The sequence below is a fragment of the Rhinoraja longicauda genome, chromosome 26 (assembly GCF_053455715.1).
Source record: "Rhinoraja longicauda isolate Sanriku21f chromosome 26, sRhiLon1.1, whole genome shotgun sequence".
NCBI classification, from domain to species: domain Eukaryota; kingdom Metazoa; phylum Chordata; class Chondrichthyes; order Rajiformes; family Arhynchobatidae; genus Rhinoraja; species Rhinoraja longicauda.
The window spans coordinates 14,133,045-14,157,515 of record NC_135978.1 but is presented as its reverse complement, the minus strand read 5'-3'; the positions used below and the strand labels follow the sequence as shown (position 1 = coordinate 14,157,515).

Here is a 24,471-nt window from a genome sequence, read left to right as displayed (position 1 = left end):
ATCTTATTTTGACAGCAAATGGCATCACAATGTTTGCTCACCATGCACAAGACACTCAGTTGAACTAACTACATAAATATTGTGGCTACAAAAGCAATTTAGAGAATGAGTATCCAAGGAAAAGATTCAAGGGTGTGTTCAAAGACTCCTTAAAAAAGTACACCATTCCCATCAACTCCAGGAAATCCCCAGCTCATTACTGTTCAAAGTATAGAACATTTGAGGTTATATTAATAATCTGAATCCTTGCATTGACTACTAAATGATGGAAGAAGCATACCAACTCCCAAACTATCCATCCACACATCCTATTGCATATATCCTGTCATGTATGTGCAAGAGTTTACAGTTTCCACATTGATCTTGTGGATTATTCCAGAACCCACAAAACCAGAGTGGAAACAAACATCTTCTATGAAGAACTGACTATGAAGTGGGGAAAGACGAGTGGCAAGTAATTTACTTCCCTTTCTTCCTGATAACATGCTCCCCCCACCCTCAATCTTTAAACATCTATAAGATTCAGTCAGGAGAGTGATAGAATAATCTCCATTTGCTTAGATAATTGCAGCTTCAACACATAGATAGAATTTGATCATTATCATAGACATGGTGGGTGTAAAGGCGTGTTTCTGTGCTGTAAGTATCTATGTTGTACAGTACTTTATGTTGATAAGAATTGAATGTTTCTGCCATCTCTTTCCGCTCTAATCTGTGATATTTTATGTTGATTACCTCGTCTATTCTCATTTTAACCTTTTTACATTGAGGTGCCGACAAAACATATTGTTATTTTGCTTTATTTATTTTTCAGTTTGTCTTTCCCATCAAAATTGTTTGTTTTTTACTTAATTCCATTGATCCCACTGCCATCCATCTATTTAGTGATGCCTTTTTCCTCAGCTTTCTCAAAGAAAAAGGCATGCATTATGTTTTTATTCAACCATTAAGTCTTTTGAGTGTTCTGCTGTTTTCTTTCATTTAAGCATATTATCTTTCTTCTGCACTGAGTGAAAAACTGTTCAAATATTTCCCATTGTTGTTTTATGTTATTTGCCAATTTTTCCCATCCTCCCTCTCTCAATTCTATTCTCAGTGCCTCAAAATCAAATTTTCTCTAATATATACATCAGGTATTTGACATACTTCTATATTATAATTCTTAAGCATATTAGTGATTATTCCCTAGATTTCCCCTGACTTTTATTTCTTCCATCTGTTCTGGTTCTTTCCTCATTACCAGATCCAATAGTTGCAATTTTTATATGTGGGGTTAGACAGGAATCCTGTACAGATGGGGTTAGATCTTCATTCCCTTATCCCACTACCTACCTTCTTTCACCCAATTAATACTGGAAAGTTAAAATGATTAATACTTCACACTTCTGAATTACACCACTAATCAATCTGTATTTCATCCTCAATCTGTAGACTGTTCTTATCAGTGTGATTAATACTTTTTATCTTCTTGATTCACGTGGATTATATTTTTGAGTTGTAGTTGCTTGTCTATTTTTTTCCTCATTGTGATATCCATAATACCACTAATCCGTCTTCTATTTCTTCACTGTCTTTACCAAATATATTTTAAATTTAATTTTCCTGTCATACTTTTTTTCTGGAATTATAACACCTGGAAGTTAAACTAACCTAATCCTGTAAGAATGAATTGAAGTAAAGAGAATTTTCATGCCATCACAAATTCAAATTTCAATGCTTGGAGCACCAATTCTAGTTCTGGTTTTGTAAACTGAGGATTTAATATAAATTAAATGAATATGGATCCAAAACCCTTCTCTATAGGAACAACAGTGCTGGAAGAATTGTGTTCACTCCAATTTTGTTAAATCTCGAATACCCAAAGAGATATTTTTCTTCCTCTCAATTCTACCGCTCTGCCAAAAATCATTAAATTGACTTGGCAAGACAAGACAAGCCAATCAATCATAAATTGGTCATGACTTAACAGAAGCCAATTACATTCGACAGAGCAGTGTTCCTTCCATTAGTAAAAATGTAAATGGTCTGTATTATTAACATTTTTTTTACAGATTTTTTTAATTGATCATTGACAAATGGGCCCATTAAGTTTCTAGAGCAAGAGTATTAATTATTAATATTCATGAAACATATAATTGAGTAAAAATTGAATCACCAGCTCAGTTTAGAAAGGACACAGAAGTCCGATGCCGTACCATGCTGATTATTTTGAGAAAATTGAGAACCGAATCTGGAATCTGGCCATATATGGTTGATTGGATATAAGCTATTCTTAAGATATTTCTTTAATATAATTTTCCTTTGCCAGGACTTACTTATTACCCTTATTAACTTCAGTTTATGGCAGAAAATATAAGGAAATTAATTAATACTAGATGGGCGTGGACCCATTGGGTCCAAATCTCTCCTGCGGGCCCGCAACCTTCCCCCAACTGACGACCCTGCGGGCCCGGCAAGCCCCCCCCCAGCTGATGATCCGTGGACCCGTTGCCGGGCAGGAGTGTCCCCCGGGGCCATGGGCGGGCGAGGGGGGACAGGGACGGGGAGAGGGAGCCACTCACCTCGGCCCCGTGCAGCCAGCGCTGCAGCCAGAGCGAGCTGTGCACCCGAAGCCTCTCCTGCAGCTCGGTGGCGACGAAGGCCATCTTGTTGGACCTTCTGCCGCCACACTGCACCCCGGGAGGAAGGTCAGGCAAGGAGCACGCCGGGACAGGCGCCGGTCTTCCCGGCGGGGGAAACGCATTTATTAAAGTTAGTGGCAGCTCATCGACTCAGCAGCCCCCCTCCCTCATTGGCTGCCACTCCCGTCACCGTCACTCGGGCAGGTCCCATTGTGACGTTGAACGCTGAAGACGGCCAGGGTAAGTTGAAAAGTTAATTTTTAAACTTTAAAATGTCAATAACTTAAAAAATATAAGATCAATTTGAATGGTATTTATTCACAAAATTGTGGAGTAACTCAGCAGGTCAGGCAGCATCTCAGGAGAGAAGGAATGGGTGACGTTTTGGGTCGAGACCCTTCTTCAGACTGATGATCTTTCAGACAGAAAGATAAAGACATCTATATCGATATAGATATAGATAGATAGATGAACCTAGGTGACAGGATTTGCAGATATCTACTCAGTGAATGCAACTATCAAACCTATTGTCTGCAATTATTTTACAATTTTGTGAAATTCCACTAAAACCTGGCAGGCACAAGGTAGCAATCCCAGAAAATTATTTAGATGCATAACATTTTTTTGTATTCATAATGGTGTTTGCCATTACATGAACAACATCTAATACCAACAGTGTAGATATATTCTCTGGTTCTAGGCACCTTTGCCATGAAGAAATGTTCCTTTTCATCTATCCTATATATGCCTCTCATAATTTTGTTGTCTTTCTCTCTCTTTCTCTCTCCTTCCCACCCTCCCTCCCTCACCCCACACAGGTCCTCCATCAGCTTACTCTGCTTCAAGAACAACAAACCCAGCCTATCCTCATAATTGAAATAACCCGTCTCCTTTGCAGCCTCTCCAGTTCAATCACATCTTTATAAATGTATGACAATCAAACAGCAAACAAAATTCCAGCTATAAAATCATGGAGTTATACAGCCCTTCGATCCAATTCGTCCATACTAACCGATCTGTTCCATCTAAGTTAATCTTATCTGCCAGCACCTGGCCCATATCTCTCTAAACCTTTCCTTTCCATATGCCCGTCCAAATGTCTTTAAATGTTATTATTGTACCTGCTTCAACTACTTCCTCTGGCAGCTTGTTCTGTATATACGCACCACCCTCTGTGTAAAATTTGAACCTCAGGTTCCTATTAAATATTTTCCCTCTCATCTTAAAACTCTACCCTTTAGTTCTTGATTACCCCACCCTGGGAAAAAGACTTTCCATTCATCCTATCTGTTCCTCTCATGATTTTATGCACCTCTGTAACATTATCCTGCAGCTTCCTGAACTGCAAGGAATAATGTCTCAGCTTGCCTAATCTCCCTATAGTGCAAGCCCCAGAGTCCTGGTCACATTTTCATAAATGTTCTCAGCACGCTTTGCAACCTAATGACATCTTCCCTGTAGTAGGATGAAAAAAACCAACACAATACTGCAAGTGTGTCTGGTACAGCTATAACATTATGTCCCAACTGCTATATTCAACTCCCGGAATGAAGGCAAGCATGCCAAAAGCCTTCTTCATTACTCTATCTAGCTTCAACACCACTTTAGGGGAACTACGATCCCTCTGATTCCTCCTAGATCCCTCTGCTGTACAACATTCCCCAGAATCTTAACCTTCTTGGTTACTTCTTCAAAAAACGTAAGTGTAAAATGCATATGGTTTAATGATGTTCAAAATCTATTTTAGGGTACAATTCGAATATAACCACCATAAGTTTGTTAGTGTAAAATTTAGTGAGGGTTCAATGCATTTTTTAAATTTCAGTCTTCTGTCCTGGTCCTAGTCTTTTGTTCCCCGTTTGAGAGAGCAACATTTATCCTAGGTTCATCAATAATATTTCAATGGAAACATGAAGAAAATGTTGCATAAAGACAAATGTGTCAGATCCACTCATTTTCATTTCGATCTTATAGATGCTGCCCTCTTATAATAAATTCATTACACATTTTTGTCATATCACAAAAGAAAAAAACATAGATATACGCATGGCTAGACGTGACTATTAAAAATTGCTGTTTGTGATTAGCTACACTTAGAAAAATTGAATCTATAATAAAGTTGAAGGCCATATACAAGCTTCTGTCCTTTTTATTCTCATCTCTTTTCACTCCAATAGATTGCAGATGAACTATTTGGATAAAATGACGCATGCAGTCAAGCATACAGACTGCTAGCCAAGCACAAAAAAGGCTCAAATTATGCTTTAGAGATACAATTTGTACAATTTGTTCACAGTTCTTTAATAAGCAAAGATGGGGTTCTTTGTACAAGAAATCAGTATGACCTTTCACAGAAAGATGTTTCTCTGTGAAAAACATTCATTAGTATGCCAGACCTGAAAATTAGACCGAAAATCAGGGGATAATGTAAGTTCTCTCATTTACCGCGAGTACACTAGATTTTCTTCCGTAGTGCCATGGGATCTTCCAACATTCATCCGAAAGTGCAGAGGGGCATCAATTTATCAGCTCATTATAACAATAATATTTTCCTTTCTGTTCTCTAATTTGTGGTTCAAGTTAATCTTTCAAATACCATCACGGTCATAGAGGAAAATATATTTATTTTTCTTTAAATACATGTAAGCAGTGTTTCAGCAGCTCCAAGATTAAGCAAAGGCAAGTAAAAAGAGAATTAGATGAGTGGGATGCAGTAAGATCATGATTTTTCACCAAAAGGTGATGACAGAAATGTGTAAGAAGGAACTGCAGATGCTGGTTTAAACTGAAGATAGACACAAAAGCTGGAGTAGCTCAGAGGGACAGACAGGGTGACATTTCGGGTCGAGACCCTTCTTCAGACAGAAAGTTGTTTCTCAGTTGTTTATCAAACCTGTGAAAAGTGGTGTATCTTAGGGATTAGTATTCATTGATTTAAATTTATATTGTGTTAATATGTAGTAATATATCAAATGAATTTTTGTTACTTTGAAGATGTTTAATATTTTGCCTGACAACGGTAATGAGTTGAATTTTATGAATGAAGAAGAGTCCCAACCCAGAACATTTTGTGTTTTGCTTGAATTTTATATTGCAGTTCCTCACATTTTTCATTATCTGCTGATGTTAAACTACAGATCATAGATGAAGATGGTATAGGTTTAAGGTGAGAGAGGAAAGATTTGATACGAAACTAAGGGGCATTTTCTTCATACAGTGGGTATATGGAACGAACTGCCTGAGGAAGTAGCCGAGGAAGGTACAACAACAACTTTAGAAAGGCATTGATGGAGTATCTTAGTCGACATGGGCAAGTTGGGCTGAAGGCCTGCTTCCATGCTATATGATGATGTCATAGTCAGACAGCACGGAAACAGGCCCTTTGGCCCAACCTATCTAGGCAGATCAAGAAGCCCTGTCTAAGCTAGTCCCACTTTTCCATGTTTGGCCCACATCCCTCTAAAACTATCCTTTCCATAGATCTGTGCATTTGTCTTTTAAAAATTGTCTTCATATCTGCCTCAACTAGTTCTTCTGGCAGCTCATTCCATATGCCTACTATCCTCTGTGGGAAAAAATTGTCCTGCAGGTTCCTACTATTTTACCCCGCTCACCTTAAATCTATGCCCTCTAGTTCTTGATACCTCTATACTGGGGAAAAAAGACTGTGCACCATCACATTCTGCATCCTTTCCTGAATCCAATTCTCTATCTAGTCGGCTAGCTCTCTTTGGATCCCATGTTATTTACTCTACCAGAGCAGCCTACCATGCAAAACCTTGTCAAAGGCCTTGCTGAAGTCCATATAGACAATTATGTAAATCAATTAATTAATAACTTCAGTACTTCAAGTAAAACAGTTTTTAATGTTTATTTACTTAACCATCATTATTATTCCTTTATGTATTCCTCGTAAATTATACATTCATCTTACTGCAAATTAAAGACTTTGTAATGAAAACTATTAAAAATTGAGAACGATTAAAGAACTACATGCAGGATTGTAAATTATGAAGGTTAATTGTAAATAATTAATGTAAATTATTATCAATAAGGTAATAGTTAGGCATGAGACAAATTGCCAAGTTACTAGTCTAGCAATGGGAACAGGTTTAAGGAATTAATCTAATTGCTTAAATTCAGAAAAGAGGAAGGATCTGGTACATTTAATCAATGCTTAGGTCAATATGTCCAAATGTTACGTACCTGAAGAATGGATCTACTGTTTAAACTCTTAATAAAATCAGATCGCTTTATATATAAACTGCCACTCTACACTGTAGTAAGCCAAAACGATATGGCCCCAAAGCTCATCCATAAAATGAACTGCAAGTCAGGCATCCCGATGTGATAATAGGTAACTGGGGAGTAGCAAGAAGTTGAAATATTTTTGGAAAAGCTGCTGCAGTTCAAAGCTTTCCAATTTAACTACTTGCAGCATAGGATTCCTAGATATAGCATAGGGAGTTACTTTGTGATTTTAATGAGCTTGTTGCCAGTTTTTATACTAATTCAAAAAGTGCCACGAATCTTGAAAAGAGTTATATGGTGATTAAAAAATTATTTGCTAATACCTTCATCAAGTAAAAAACAAGATTAATAAGATGAAAATTGCTCCTTCATGAAAATGATAAAATAATTTGTGGAAATCCACATAAAACAATAAGAGTAATATATATATGGTGATTGTACTATTAAGATGACTTATAATCTGTGAGGGTGAATGTGTAAAGTATTCATCTGGGGAAAGAATATTTGCTGGGACTGCACAGCTGGCAATTTTCTAAAATATTAGCAAAAAGTAGACTTTCCCTCATTAATGTTTGACTTTAAGTTTTCTAATGCATTTTGTTAGTCTTTGCAGTCTTATTTGTCTTCTACTTTCATTTGCTTTTCAATTTTGTGGAGAATTGTTCTTCTTGTGAGGTCACCTGACCTACCTTAGACAATTACCTGTATGGGTGGCAGTGTGCAGCAGTTTGTGCTGTTGTCAGCTTCAGGAACCCAGGTGCTGTCTGTGAAGAGTTAACATATTCTCTATCGGGTTTCCTCCGATTACCTCCCACCTCCCAAGGAAATGCTGGTTGGTTAATTGGTGACTATAAATTACCCGTCAGTATAGGCTAATAGCAAAAATAATCAAAAGTGGAGTTTAGAGATACAGCATGACAACAGCCTCTTTGGCCCATCATGTCCACACCAATGGTAGACACAAAATGCTGGAGTAACTCAGCGGGACAGGCAGCATCTCTGGAGAGAAGGAATGGGTGACTTTTCGAATCAAGACCGTTCTTCAGACTGATCATGTCCACACCAATCATTGATCACCCGTTCACACTAGTTCTATATTCTCCCACTTTCTCGACCACTCCCTATACATCAAGGACAATCTACAAAGGCCAATTAACCTACAAATCTGTGCATATTTGGGATGTGGGAGGAAACTAGAGTATCTGGAGGAAACCCACACGAGGTTACAGGAAGAACATGCAAACTCTATATAGACAGGATTGAACCCTGATCTCTGGCACTGCTCTACCAGCTGTGCCACTGTGCTGCCCGATCTATTGATAAGCATGTGCGAGAGACAATGGGTTGTAAGCATATATGGAAACAAGTCAGAGAATGGGACAGGTGGGATTGGCATACTGGAAGCTGGCATGAACCCAGCAGACCAAACAGGCTGTCATTGTTATTGTTATTGTCATTGTTATAAGATAGTATAGATCATAACAATCACATAGAAATCGCAACTTGGAATAGATTCCAGTCACCTCAACTGGTTCATACAGTGAACGACAAGTCTTATCTACGTGACTTTATCAACCCTTTCAGAACATCTTATATTTTTTTGCTACTTACTTGTCTGCTTTCTGTTAAATTTCTTTATAATTACATCAACAACACTATGTAATAGTACATTTCACATTCAAACCAGCAGTTTTCTTTCAATTACTAGTAACTGCCTTATATTTACAACCTCTAGTCTTGAGATGACTCAAAATAGGATGTTTGCAGAGAAAGGGACATCTGGAAAGAGGGATGATTTAAAAAAAGTAATGGTGCGTTTAAGGCATGCATGTTCCTGTTAGAGTGAAGAGCAAGAATCATGAATGGCGAGAGAATTTGAGGCGTTGGACAGGAAAAAGGAGGCATGGGCTGGATATAGGCGGCTGGGATTCAGTGTACTCCAGGAATTTAGGGGACTGAGGATCATACATAAGTAGGAAATCAGGAGGGCAAAAAGGGGACAGAAGAAAGGACTGGCAGATAAAATTAAGAAACCAAAGATATTTTATGTACATTAAGGGAAAGACGGTAATGAGAGAGAGAATAGCACCCCTTAGAAACCAGAGTGGTCAGAGATGTGTAGAGCCACAGGAGATAGGCAAGGTCCTTTATGAATATTTCTACTCTGATTTTACCATGGAGAAAAACATGAAGGGTAGGGAACTTAAGACAGTTAATCAAGATGCGAGGATACCCCATATTATGGTTGAGGAAGTGCTGGATGTCCTGGGTCATATGAAGGCAGATAAATCTCTCAGGCCTGAGCAGATATATCCTCACTATATAATTTCTTGCAAATATGGAGTCCAGCTAAGTGTTGTGAGTGCTGAACATTACCCTTATTTAAAAACATGATTTAAATAATTGTTGCAGTTACAATACCTTTGGAGAACTTTTCAGGACATACATAAAAAAACTGCTTTGGTTGTAACTCAGTAAAAAAAAATAATCCTTCATCACAACCTTACAATGCTGCGTGGTAAAGGTGAAATGATATTTGTCCAATTCCATATAATTTTTCTTCAGTTTTTTACAATTAATTTGTTGATGTTTTCCATTGTCGTCAACAATAAAGCCCAAAGTTAAGTTTTCACTCAAACTACATTACTTTTTTGAAATCCCAAATGTATGACTAGCAAGTTGTATTCTCAGTGGCAGCTGCACGGGACTCATCAGGCAGGATGCCAAGACTGCTGCATTGAGTTGGGCTGAGAAGCAAGACAGCTGCAAAGAATGGAGTAAGATCTTGTGTAAATGATGCGTAGCTGGAATATTTATCTCATTTATCCTTTTACTCTCAAAATACTAGTTCCAACATGCACAACGTTGCAAATTTCTATAATGGTTCTAGATTTGATTTAATTAAAAAAATTAAAGACTATATGAACCAGAATGTTGTGAAAATAATTTGAAGTTGAATTTTTAAATACTGAAATGATTGAGTTCCCTTAAGTTATATTACATCAGCATTGTCTAGAATTTCAGCTCTACTTTATTGTCTTAGAAACATAGAAAATAGGTGCAGGAGGAGGCCATTCCAGCCCTTCGAGCCAGCACTGCCATTCATTATGATCATGGCTGATCGTCCCCAATCAATAACCCGTGCTTGCCTTCTCCCCATATCCCTTGATTCCACTAGCCCCTAGAGCTCTATCTAACTTATTATGTACAGACAACGTTATTGTCTTATCAAGGCCAGATCCTGCTGGCACAGGCCCATTGTATGATATGCCTGCTGTCACATCACAACAGGATTTAACTGGTCAGAAGGCCAATCTTGGTAGCCTAAAGTGTCTTGGCCTTGAGTGGCAACGGAATCTTGAATACTGACCGAACTGAACAACTCGTGTCCCTGACATTCCAATGAAAGCTTTGACAGCTTGCTCTAATAAAGCAGTTTTAGTTTGTTCATCTTTCTAATATGTTAACATTTTAAATAAACATTCGAACATGTTAAATGTCTTTAACATTCAGAAACATTTGCCATCTACAATCAAGCAAGTTTTTAAAACATTAGAAACCATTAAAACTAAAATATTTACTAAAATTACTTACATATATTTAAACCTCAAAATAAACTACCTTCCTTTCATTCCCTGCACACAAACATCTTCCCCATCCCTTTCTTTCTTTTAAAATCAATTTTGTAGTAGATCCTGAAACCTGTTAATCTGATGCAGAATGCAAGAATACATTTCTTAGCATGAATGACAGATAATTTAAGCAAGGTTCACAGTCTAGCAGAGCAGTGTAATTGCAGATATTGTATCCAATATCATTAAGTAAATTCAGTGCTTTAACATTTGACTCTGAACACATGGAAATTGACTTGCTGCTGGCTGCATTGAAAATATCTAATTGTCTGCTACCATAATAAAGCATGCAACAATAGTCCTGGTATTTGTTCTCAACTGGACTTGTGTATTTCATTAGCATCAATATACATTCTTCCAGTTAAAAAAAAAGCTAGATTAAGATAACATAGTAAATGAAGCAAATAAGAATCATTAAACTGCTGTGTTTCATGACTAGCGAGTTTACAAGGCAATGTACAATTGAATTCACTTTAATCTGTAAAATTGTTTTCATATACTACAAAAAAAACTAAATTTCTTCAATAGGAGTTGATCATGCTTGACATAAACAAGATTGCCTGGAAATTGGATAGTGATTAAAAATTAAGGTTTTCATGTTCCAACCTCAAAAATATAGTCAGTATCAGAGTTTGTGAAATCTCAAGCAATGTCAGATGTTTGGTGCATAAGATGGCATCAAATGAAGTCATCCATCATGCAATGTACATTTTCAGTCTTGCCAGCTCAAATTCGATCATGTTTCTTGTGCTTTTAAAAGATAGCTGTTCATATACAGTCAAGTATAGCTTCTGAGTGCTCAATGCATTCGAACAACGAGATTCAGAGGTCTATTGACGACTATTGACTATTGATCCCTGCACCTGACACTTAGAATTCTGCAGTCTGGAGGTTTGCTGAGTATTCAGGAGGTTGCTGTTCATTAACGCAGTAACTTTGGATGAGATGCACAGGCAATCATTACCTCTTCACTACAAGTTTCTCTGGCATCTCACTTGTGCTGGCCAGGAGATAGAGGTAGGTCAGCATGACGGAGACAACATTCAGACACGGGCTGGCAGGTAATATGTGTCACTAGCACCATAAAAGTTCTAAGTAATGACCATTTACAATGAGAAAAAGTCTTCCCACTGATCCTTGAGATTTGATGACAATATCATTGACAATTTTCCCACTATCAACTGGCTGGAGGCCACCTCTGATTAGGAACTAACAGTACTAGCCACATCCATACAATAAATACAAGAGCAGATAAGAAGCTGGTTTCTAACAGTGAGTCACTCATGTCCTGACCCTCCAAACCCTTTCCATCATTTACAAGTACAGGTGCTCCTCAACTTACAATGGGGTCACGTTCCGAGAAACCCATCGGAAACCGAAAATATCTTAAGTCGAAATGCACTTAATGGACCTGATCACGTGGCTGGAAGCGAGCTGCAGATCGCTATGGGTCGCTGCCGTTTGCACCATCGCAAAGTCGAAATATTGTAAGTCGAAGCATCGTAAGTCGGGGAGCATCTGTCATGTGAAAACCACTGGGTCGCGCTAGCAACGGCCGCCTTGCTTCTTTTGTTGTTTGTTTGTGTTAAATGTATGTTTTTTGTGTTCATTAGCTTGTTTTATGTATGGTGGTGGGAGGGGTGTTGGGGGAAACTTTTTCAACTTTTTCAGCCGAGGCAGCTGAGGAACCGAGATATCAACCAGCAAATTCGGACGTGGAAACGGATCTGCTGGCTCCGACCGGGCCGGAGTTCCAGAGACTCGGATGTAGGGGGCAAATTCAACCCGCTGATCGCCTGCGGAAGACGGCTATGGGAATGGATCTGGCAGCTCCGGCCGTGCCTGAGATCCAGAACTCCATCGCAAATAAACTTATTTCAAAAATATATCCAGAGCCCCTGCCACCCAATTATATATATTTTTTAAACATTTATATAAAAAATCTATCTTCCTGATTATTCCAACAAAGTGAAGCTCATCACACTATTTCACATTATATTCCCTCATCCATTCATTCCATCTTTCTGCATCCCCTGAAGCATGTATATGAATTAAGAACAGCAATCGATCAATTGGCCCTTTTCACCCAGGTTCAGAAAAATCATGGCTCACCCAAGTATAATCTCAAATCTGCTTTCTGCACCCACCTCACAGTTCATATTACCATCCAGCTTTGTACCAACTTAGTTACATTACAGTCGATTCCCTCATCCAAATCATGGATATAGTCGGGACCCCGACACTGATCCCTGAAGCATCCAGCCTGTCACTGACTTCCAACTCAAAAATAGTCTTTTATTCCTACTCTTTGCTATCTGTGAATCAATCCTGACTTTACAATACCTTTCCACCATCCAAAGGCACAATTCAGAGCATAATGAGATTCTTTCCTGAGTGAAACAACATTCAAGAAACTCACATTGTGCTAAACAAAGCATCCCATTTGGTTTGCATCCATTCGCCACTCTAAATAATTACTTCCTCCATCACACCATGGCTGCACCGTGCATCTTTAACAGAATACTCGTCTACCTAGGCTTAATGTGACATCTTCCAAACTTGTGATCTCAACTATAAAGATAGGAGCTGCAGATGCACACGAGCACCACTGCCTGAAGTTTTCTCTTCAAGTCAATGCAATCCTGAATTACATAATTGTTGTTGAGACTACATCCTATAACCTCTTCCGCAATAGCATTATGAGAACACCAATATCAGAATGACTGCTGAAATTCAAGAGGGTGGGTCATTGACATCTTGCCAATGACAATTATCAATAGCTAATAAAAGCAGTCCTTGAAAAATGAATAAGCAAACAAAAAATACGTAGATCAAGGTCAAATGACATTACTAGTGCTAGAATCAGTTAATTTGAACACATCAATGCAAGATGATTTTTCAAGACTTTAAGGTTGGGTCCCAAAATGTCAGAAACTAAGTAAGCATTTGTAAACAATTCAAGTTATATTTAGCTTCATTGCATTCGAATGGTTATGGGAGTACTGTAGCGTGCATTGAAGTATTGTAGCTGAGAGTTTATTAAAAGGATTGAAGATTTTTGTGAGAAGTAGGTTTATGGTACAATGTTTGAATGAAGTAGATCTGGTTTTGCTGAACAAAGTCTAAAAATTGAGATGACTTTTTATATAGTTCCTTTAAATTACAATGCGTTCTAATCAAACAAATTTTAAGGTTAAGGCCTATGCTAATCTCTATTCAGATTAAACAGAATAAATAATATTAATTACATTAGATTTGTTTATTGTGAGATATACTAAGGTGCAATTCAATTCCTTGTTCACATGAAGCTCAGAGTAAACAACATACACACAATAATGTTACATACAATCATAAATAAAAGAAACGCAGTGCAGTAGAATAGTGTATGACTGTAGTGCAAAACTAATTAGTGCAAAAGAATATCAAAGTGCAATAATGGAACAACAAAATAAGGAAGAGTTTAGAGTAAGAGTACATGGCAGTATCTCCAGGAAGGTGATATGAAAGACGTGATTGGTCAAGACTCAGTAGCAAAGGGGGATGAGGTTGTTTTTGTCAGGACATCTGAGCTTTCAAACTCCTGTAGCTTCTCCCAGAAGGAAGATACCTCTGTACATCAATGCTGTTGGGGGGGGTTGCCATTCACTGTACACTTTCCCTTTTCTGTCCACCAGGGGGCGCCGCATGATGGCTGCCTTGCTTACAGTCTGTCTGTCCTTTTCAAACTCTTTTTGTTATTTTTGGTAAGTTTTAAAAGTTTGTGTAAATGTTCTCTGGTTTGTTTTATGTGGGGGGTGGGAGAGGGGGTCGGGGGAAACTTTTTTTCAATCTCTTACTTTGCCGGAGATGCGATTGTTTTCCGGATCGTATCTCTGGTCGCTCTGCGGCCTAACATCACGGAGCTGGAGGTCTTGCCTGGGACTGACCTTGAGTCCCCGCGGGGACTTATCATCTGAGCCTGCGATCCCTTGCCTAGGATCGACGCTCCAATGCAGCCTGCGGACTTTAACATCAGGAGCTCACAGTCTCGGGTTGAGACTGGTTGGGAGCTCCAAAAGCTGCACGAGGTTCGACTGGTCCCGACCCGGGGTAGATCGTCGGCGCGGGGGAGCTGAGATCCCCCCCAATGAAGGAGCTTGATCGCCCCAATGAGGAAGGCTCGCCGCCGGCTACGGAATTAAGATCATCCCGTCAATGGAAGGTTAGAACCCCCAACTGCTGGAGGACAAAGAAGGGAGAGATTGAACTTTTTTTTCACCTTCTATCTTCAGTGAGGAATGTGGAGGAGTCACTGTGGTGGATGTTCATGTTAAAATGTATTTTGTGTGTCCTGTTGCTTTTTATTGTTATGAGCAATATTCTATTGTTAGGCGGCACGGTAGCGCAGCGGTAGAGTTGCTGCCTTACAGCGAATGCAGCGCCGGAGACTCAGGTTCGATCCTGACTATGGGTGCTGCACTGTAAGGAGTTTGTACGTTCTCCCCGTGACCTGCGTGGGTTTTCTCCGAGATCTTCGGTTTCCTCCCACACTCCAAAGACGTACAGGTATGTAGGTTAATTGGCTGGGTAAATGTAAAAATTGTCCCTAGTGGGTGTAGGATAGTGTTAATGTACGGGGATCGCTGGGCGGTACGGACTTGGTGGGCCGAAAAGGCCTGTTTCCGGCTGTATATATATGATATATGATATGATATGACTGTATGGCAAATGAAGTTCCTCGTATGGCTAATAAAGTTTTATTGTGATTGTGTTTAATTATATTTGATCTTCCTACGTGCAACACCTCACGCTTGCTCAGATTAAACTCCATCTGCCGTTCCTCCATCTATTTCTGTAGCTGATCAATATCCCACTATTTACTTTGGCAATCTTCCACACTGTTCATAACTCCATAAATATCAGTGTCATCTGCAAACGTATGAACCAACTCATTTATATACATGTCCAAGGTATATATATATATATATCATTAAAAATAGAGGTCTCAGCACTGATACCTGTGAAACACCACTGGTCACAGACCTCCAGCCAGAATAACATCCTTCCATCACTACCCTCTGTCTTCTAGAAACATAGAAAATAGGTGCAGGAGTAAGCCATTCGGCCCTTCGAGCCTGCACCGCCATTCAATATGATCATGGGTAAGCCAGTTCCGAATCCAAACAACAGTCACCATGCATCTTAATCTTCTGGATCAACGTACCATGAGGAACTTATCAAATGCCTTCCTAAAATCCATGTGGGTAATATCCACTGCCCTAACTTCATCAATCACCTTCGTCAAGTCCTTAAAAATCTCAATTGAGTTCGTAAAATAGAACCTGCCGACAAAACCATGCTGACTGTCCCTAATTAGCTTATTCTTTCCAAATGTAAGTAAATCTATTCCTAAGAATGCTCTCCATTAGCATCTCTGCCACTGGGTTGGGTACAAACAAAAAAATTCTATTGCTGAAGGGTATCAGTAAATTAGATTAATTTTTACGCCAATTCAACAGTTTTGGCAATTATCATTACCAAGATCAGTTGTTGATTTTTCATTCCATATTATTAACTAAATTCTAACTGAAGTCTACTGTTGTCACAGTGGGATCTGAACACAGATCTCGATTGTTTTCCAGGACTTTGAATTAATAATTAGAGAATATGACTGCTGTTATTTAGGTTGTACCTGATCTACTGTTTGTCAAGCCTGATTTTCTGGTGCCCTTTTAGCTTTTTTGGTCTATCTTCTCACTCTTTAATTGCTCCAGTTCACTCACTGGCCAGATAACCAAATAGGCGGCACAATGGTACAACTAGTTGAGCTGCTGTCTCAGCGCCAGAGACCAGGTTCAATCCTGACCTTAGTGCAAAGTTTGCACGCTCTCCCTGTGACCGCATGAGTTTCCTTCCACATCCCAAAGACATGCAGGTCCATATATAATTGGCTGAGTGTGTAGGGAATAAAGTACGATAACCTAGAACTAGTGTCAATGGGTGATCGATGGTCAGCGTGGACTCGATGAGCCTAAGGACCTCTTTCCATGCTGTATTTCTGAACAAAACCTTGCTTACATCTTATTCTGCTGGTCATGCCCGTTTTACCTTATCAGAGACAACCACCCCCCCTCCCCCCACATCCTTCCTCCATCTTAATGAGCCTCTTTTTGAGTTCTTCACCATGAAACGTTAGCTCTGTTTGTCTTTACACAGATGAGAACAGACCTGCTGAGTATTTCCAGCATTTTTTATTTTTGTTTTAGATTTGCAGACCCTGCAGTTTTTAAAAATTTTAACGGACATGTGCCAATACTTGCAAGATACAAAGATAATTGCCTCAGAATGGGATAAGATGTATTCCAAGTTTTCCAGTTACAATTGGATAGACAAGAGAAAAGTAATTTACCATCTCCCATCTACAAATTACAGCAAAATGATAACATGTTAAAATTAAAAGTGCTTAATATAATTGCATGGAACATTTGTAGAAAAAGTTTGACAGATTAATGGTACAAATAAAGATTAATGGGTCTGACCTAATAGGCATTATGATGCATGGTTGGATGGTTTCCAAGATTAGGAACTAAATGTTCCCAGGTACTTGAATTTTCAAATAACAGACAAAATGTGAGTGGTGATGCTGTTGGTAGCATGGAGGAGGAGAGATTAGATTTAATAATGAAGAATGACACAAGGACAGAAATGAAAAATCACCTTGATCAAAATTCTACAAAAACTTGACTTAGAAGGTCGAGAGTAATAGCAGAAGTGGTATACAGGATGCTAATCAAGAAATGAGGAGCCTCTACAAAAGTAATGTAATAATCATGGAGGATTACAATCTTCATATGGATTGGGCAATTACATTGGATAAGAGATCAGAGAACACATTGAACATGGTTACTAATAAAATTATAAGTAACTGATAAAAGACATATAAATCACCAAAAGAAAACCCCCACCCAATAAGGTCTTGTTAAAAAGACTAAATTGATTAATAATTTCAAAGCAAAATATCAAAAGAGGTATAAAAAAATAAATCTTACTTTAAAGCTAGTGATATAAAATCTGAAACAGTACAATATTCCACAGGAAAATGCCCTTCAACCCATGATTCCTGTGCTGATCATGAAATTTATTTAAATTGCACTTCTGCCTCACTTCCCTGTGGGTTCCTGTGTCATTCTAAATGCTTCTTAAACGTTGTTATTGTATATGCATACATCACTTTCCTTGGCACTGTGTTCTAGGCACATACCATTCCGTGTCCAAATAATCTTGCCTTGTAAATCCCTATTAAAGTTTGTCTTCTCCCCTATACCCTCTACTATTTGATATTTCCACTGAGGGAATAATTTTATGTATTTCCATCAGTTCCATCAATGCTCCACAGACTGAAAACAAACTCTTAAATTTATGTAAAGTTAATTGCACAAAAAAAAAGACAGGTTTGTTAAGGAACTTAGTTTAAAAGGAGCATGGTCAGAAAATAGTGGCCAGTATTCCAAGTAAACTCATTACTACTGAATTATTGAACAACTAAAAATGTTATGGGTTAACCGCATTTTTGATCGTAAGAACATAACAAAGAGAAATAGAAGAAAGCTTTTCACCTGCTCCATTGTTCAATAATCATAACTAATCTTTACTTCAGGGTCATTTTCCTGTACTAATCCCAATAAACATTGATATCCTGAAATCATACAACCTACCTCCATTTTCAATAATATTCCCTGACTGAGGCACCACAATGCATGTGGGTTGAAAATTCTATAGATTCATCATCCTCACAGAGAAGACATTTCTTCTCGTCTCAGTTCTATCCCTTAGTTTGACCGCTTGACCCTTGGTTCAAAACATTTCTGGCAAGGGATACATCATCCGTGCATTGGCCCTGATCAACTCTCAACCTTCTAAACTCTAGACAGCATAAGCCAGTCTGCTTTATCTACCCTAACCTCTCAGCAATCAGTTGCACAGTTAAAAAGGAATGGAATATTAATATTTGCATTTAGTCTGAAAAAAACTTTGCCTTTGCGCGAGGAAGGAACTGACCTGTAATGGCTTGGAACTTGGCAGGTGAGGGTTAGGTAGATATTACCTTCACATTCATGCTTAATTATAAAGGTAACTGCTAAAGCAATGCAAGTACAGGGGAATGGGGTACGTGATCCAGCAGGAGTCCAGCCATGGGGTTCAGTCGTAGGAGTTAGCAATGTGAGCTACAGTCAGAGGTCCAGGTAGAAGGACGCAGGACTACCGGAGCAGAAGGATGGGGCATCTAAATTCCTTGGTAACATACTCATATCTGGGGTGCAGAATGTATTGTGTGTGACATTATTTTTTTTAATCTCTCATGCAATTTTAATGTTGTTAGTGTACCTAGATTAAGTGTTAAAAAATTAACTAATTAATTTGAGATCACCTCAACTGGGCACATCATTAGAAATTTAATTGGCACCTACATAATTTACAATAAACATCCCAATGAGAAACAATAAAACTCCATAAGTAAATTGGTTCCCCTGTGACAAACTAAATAGTTTGAGGGTAGTGTTAACTGGATTTATTATACTGCCAAAAAGGGTACTAAGTCTGCGGATTAGGAGAAATTTGAAAACAAGCAAAGGATGTCAGTTTTGAGTGACCCCAAGAACCCAGTTGCATTTTATATTAATTTGCCGTTCCACTTTCATTTTGTCCTCTGGCTTACTTACTTTGGCTTTCAAAGAAACTCAATGGAAAGTCACTCAAGAATTTATTATCCCACTAAGCATATTACTATCTAGAAAGTGGTTTGCAGTCATTCACTGAGATTACACCAAGAGTCCCTCCCATATCAGTAAAGGATAAAAGCACACCACAAAGGATATAAGCAACAGATACATGGGAACACCACCACCTGCAGGTTCCCTTACAAGTCACACATCCTCTTGATTCTACCAGAAGAACTTTTTACTTCCACGGATCAACACTTTCTCTGTGAAAATTTTCTCCATCATTTAAGTAATTCCTTCTTGAGCACCTAAATGGAACCTCCTCCCAACACAACGACAGGCAGTGTATTCCAGATTCTGATCCCTGAGGCAGATCACCAGTCACAGGCTTCCAATCTGAAAAACATCGCTCTTTGCTTCCTCCAGCGACACCAATTCTCTATCCAGTCGGCTAGCTCTCCCAGGATCCCATGCGATATAACCTTCTGGAGCAGCCTATTATGCAGAAACTTATCAAATGCCTTGTTGAAGTCCACGTAAATAAGTCTATAGCATTACCCTCATCAACCTTACTTTGGATACTTCAAAAAACAGATTCATGACATAATCTCCCATGCACAAAACCATGTTGAATATCTCTAATCAGCCCATCTAACTAAATGCATATCTATCTTAATCGTCGGTACCCTTTCCAGCAATTTGCCTACCACAGATGTTAGGCTCATTAGCTTATAGTTTCCAGGTTTTTCCTTGCAGCCTTTCTTAAATAGAGATGCAACATTAGTCACCCTCCAGTCTTCTGGCACCTCACCCATGTCTATCGATGACTCATATATTTTGGGCAGAACACCTTCAATTTCTTCTCTAGCTTCTCAGTGTCCTCGGATATATCTGATCAGGCCTGGGAGATGTATCTATCTTAATATGCCTTGGGGCATTCAGCACCTCCGCAACAGACATTTCCATTAACTGCCCAGGTTCTTCAGTCTTCATATATTTCTCCATGGTAAAAACTCATTGATGCCCATTCCCGTCTCCTGTAGCTTCACACAGAGAAGACTGTATGAGGGTTTATGAGGGTAATAGAAATGAACTGCAGATGCTGGTTTAGGTGATGTCAGGTGAGGCGATTTCCTGTTGGGCAGATTGTTGGACAAAGGCTAGATATATAAACAGGTGTGAGCCCAAGATGATTCATAGTTACGAACTGTGAAGCTAGTTAATGGACTTTGGGGTGGGGGTGGGGGGAGGAAGGTGGTGTGTATAGAAGTTACCCTCTTCTCAATTCCTCCATCTCCGTCGTATTGGCCTCCAAGATGAAACTTTCCATACGAGGACATCCGTCCGAGACGACCTAATTCTTTAGTGAATGTGAGTTCCTCCTGGATGTTATAGATGGATCCTTCACACGCGTCTCTTCATGCCCCAGAGTTCTGGTCTTGCCCCGTTCCCCCAGATGCAACAAGGACAGAGTTCGTCAGGTTCTCACCTTTCACCCCACCCTTCTCTGGATCCATCATATTCTGACATTTCCGTCATCACCACCGAGATCCCACCACAAATCGCATCTTCCCATCTCCGCCCCTTTCGCCTTCTGCAGAGACGGCTCCTTCCGAAACTCCTTGGTTTACTCATCTCTTCCATCCCCAGGTACCTTCCTCTGTGTTGCTGGAGAGGTAATACCTGTCCTTATACCTTCTCCTTTGACTCCATCTCGGAATCCCAGCAGTCCGACCAGGTGAGATAGATTTACTTGCACCTCCTCTAACCTCATCTACTACATCCAGTGTTCCATATGTGAACTCCCGTACATCAACAAGACCAAGTGTAGACTCAGCAACCATTTTGCTGATCACTTCTGCCCGGTCCACAAATGTCTACTGGATCTCCCAGTTGCGAACCACTTCAACTCCCCTTCCCATTCCCATACTGACCTTTCTGTCCTAGGTTTCCTCCATTGTCATAGTGAGGTCGCACACAAACTGGTGGAACAGCAACTCACATTCCACTTGGGCAGCTTACAACCTAATGGTATGAACATTGAATTCTCTAATTTTAGGTAACTTCTGCAAACAATCCCTTCCCCCACCCCTTCACCATAGGTCGGTAACGAGCTTCAGTCTTCACTCCCCCTAATACACTCAGTCTGAAGACGGGTTCTGACCCAAAAAGTCACCTAACATTTTCTCCAGTGATTACATTTTAAAGGGTTTAAAACTTTCTAAAAGATCGTTGTGCTGAAACAACAGAATCAACCTTTCCTTATTCTTACCTTGTCTCATTCGTTAAAAAAAAGTTGACTTCAATAGAAACAAGTTTGCAACAAATCTGGTCAGCAATGTATAAGCTTCTGCAACTCCTCTGTCAATGTCATGGCCAATAGTCAGAAAAATGCAATAAAAATTCACGCTAAAACACGATACATGACAAATCCACATATTTGCAGAAATTTTTCTCACCCATCGAAGACTCCTTGTTTTCTATTCATCTCCACTGTGGCTGTGGAATGTTTTCCTCCATTCACGATTTCGGATGTCAACTGCCAGGTTTCGGGTTTTTTGGGCCACATTGTTTTCAAGTTTACTCCTTTTTTGGCTTTTACCCTGCAATATATTAAATAAACACTTCAGTTAAACAAAGACAATCGAACTCTTAACATGTGCACAACACTGTAAGGTTCGTGAAATGCTCAATGACATCACTGATTCTGAATATATCAAAATGGCACCTATTCGTCTAACAATCTTGAATAAATACATTTTACAAATCTCTGATCAACCTAAGCCAGAATATTCATTAAATGGTTTCAATCAATACATCAATTCAAATTTTGCTGTAATAAACACAAAAATCAAGAATATTTTAATTGTTACTATTGAGCAAGTAGTAGAGAAAGTGGTACAAACTGAACAAACATGATGAGCCTTGAAAACATTTCAAACTGTTTCAATCTGAAGAAGGGTCCCAACCCAAAACATCACCTAACAACTTTCTCCAGAGATGTTACTCCAGCACTTTGTTTTTTCCTCCCGTAAACCGGCATCTGCAGTTCCTTGTTTCTTTAAAATTTTCAAACCACTTGACAAGTGTCTGAGTAAATCAATTCCAAAATCTAGAAATGCAGATTAGGAACTCCAGCACATGATTTATCTTGAGGTGTCCTAAACCAGAACTTGGGTATTAAACCAAGTTTTCCCCGAAGAGCAGAATGGAAGACAAATGATCATACAAGGAATGCTAGAAATACCTTGTTGAAGTCAGGCCAAATTACTTGCAAATGGTTGATATCATATTTCACTTAAGGAGAAAAAAATTACATTTGCATTGCACTGGAGAGAAGTGACATTGCGCATCTATATTTCCAGCCACTATTGGGGACATCCACAGTGACAAAGAGCAAATGAAGCAGGAATTCAGACATAACACCATTTTTAATCAAAATTTATTGAGTCCAAATCCAAACTATTCCATCTTTCAATCTCAGCAGAATTTTCAAAGACGATCAAAATCACCTTAAACTCCCAGAAACTGACCTATCACGGGAAAACATTATTCAGGGAAATGGTTAACGTTCTTTGAACATCTTTTTATAATTCATTTTACTATCTATGTACACTTGAAAACATAATGTGCTCTTGAATTGATGCTGATCTGCAGTGAAAATATTCCCACAGATATTGTTTGATACAGTGTTTCCTTGCTCAAGCTTACTTGTAAATGCTCGTAAATATCACAGGTTCAGAAGGTGCGTTGCAGAAGTCCAAGGGAGCTTCTGCACTGCACCCAGGTGACATTTACACATGTAAACGGAAGAAGACAGAAGAGGAAAAAAAGGGCAAAAATATTTGAACTTTGTGTTTCAAATTGGAGAAGCAAACCATTCCAGGTGTTGGAAATTCTAAAAACTTTGTTGGAAATACCCAGCAAGTCAAGCAGCATATGTGAAAAGAGAAATAGAGTGTGCATTGGTTTGCTGATCATTCTTCAGAACTGGAGAGTTCAAATGAAAAATGCAAACAGAGGTTTGAGTTTTTTGAAGACGTGAGCAAAAAGGTCAAGTCAAGTCAAGTCAAGTCAAATTTATTTGTCACATACACATACTCGATGTGCAGTGAAATGAAAGTGGCAATGCCTGCGGGTTGTGCACAAAAATAATTACAGTTACAGCATATAAATAAAGTTAATAAGTTACTAAACATAGCACAAAAAGTGTCGACAAAAATTTAGTCTCTGGGGTTATCAAAGTTGACAGTCCTGATGGCCTGTGGGAAGAAGCTCCGTCTCATCCTCTCCGTTTTCACAGCGTGACAGCGGAGGCGTTTGCCTGACCGTAGCATCTGGAACAGTCCGTTACTGGGGTGGCAGGGGTCCCTCATGATCTTGCTTGCTCTGGATCTGCACCTCCTGATGTATAGGTCCTGCAGGGGGACGAGTGTAGTTCCCATGGTGCGTTCTGCCGAACGCACTATTCTCTGCAGGGCCATCCTGTCCTGGGCAGAGCTGTTCCCAAACCAGACTGTAATGTTGCCGGACAGGATGCTCTCTACAGCCCCAGAGTAGAAGCAATGGAGGATCCTCAGCGACACTCTGAATTTCCTCAGTTGTCTAAGGTGGTAAAGGCGCTGCTTAGCCTTACCCACCAGTGCGGCAATGTGCGTTGCCCACGTCAGATCCTCTGAGATGCGGACTCCCAAGTATTTGAAATTGCTCACCCTATCCACAATAGACCCATTTATCTCCAGTGGCGTGTACGTCCTTGGATGTTTAGCCCTTCTGAAGTCCACAATCAGCTCCTTTGTTTTAGTGACATTCAAGAGGAGGCTATTGTCCTGACACCAGAGTGCCAGATCAGCCACCTCCTCCCGGTAGGCCTTCTCATCGTTGTTGGAGATCCGGCCCACCACCACAGTCGATGAGGGCAGAGCTGTAGATGTGGTACATATGGACTTCACTATAGCACTCGACAAGGTTCCGCATTGTAGGCTGCTCTGGAAGGTTAGATTGCATGGGATCCAAGGAGAGATAGCTAAATGGATAGAAAATTGGCTTCATGGAAGGAAGCAGAGGGTGTTGGTGGAAGGTTGCTTCTTGGACTGGAGGCCTGTGACTGGTGGAATGCATCAGGGTTCGGTGCTAGGCCCGTTACTGTTTATCATCTATATCAATGATTTGGATGAGAACATACAAGACAATATTAGCAATTTTGTAGATGATATAACAGTGGGTGGTTTTGCAGATAGTGCAGACGGTTGTGAAAAGTTGCTGCAG

At 39.4% G+C, this 24,471-nt stretch overlaps 1 protein-coding gene across 2 annotated transcripts in view; it reads right to left on the bottom strand.

The window, feature by feature from the left end:
* The window catches only part of tmem132e (transmembrane protein 132E), a 206,776-nt gene that overhangs the window by 100,757 nt on the left and 81,548 nt on the right, over window positions 1-24,471 (bottom strand). For both annotated transcript variants that reach the window (XM_078422769.1, XM_078422770.1), the window contains exon 3: window positions 21,663-21,806. In XM_078422769.1, coding sequence (XP_078278895.1) covers window positions 21,663-21,806 — 144 coding nt within the window. The remainder of the gene's footprint in view (window positions 1-21,662; window positions 21,807-24,471) is intronic.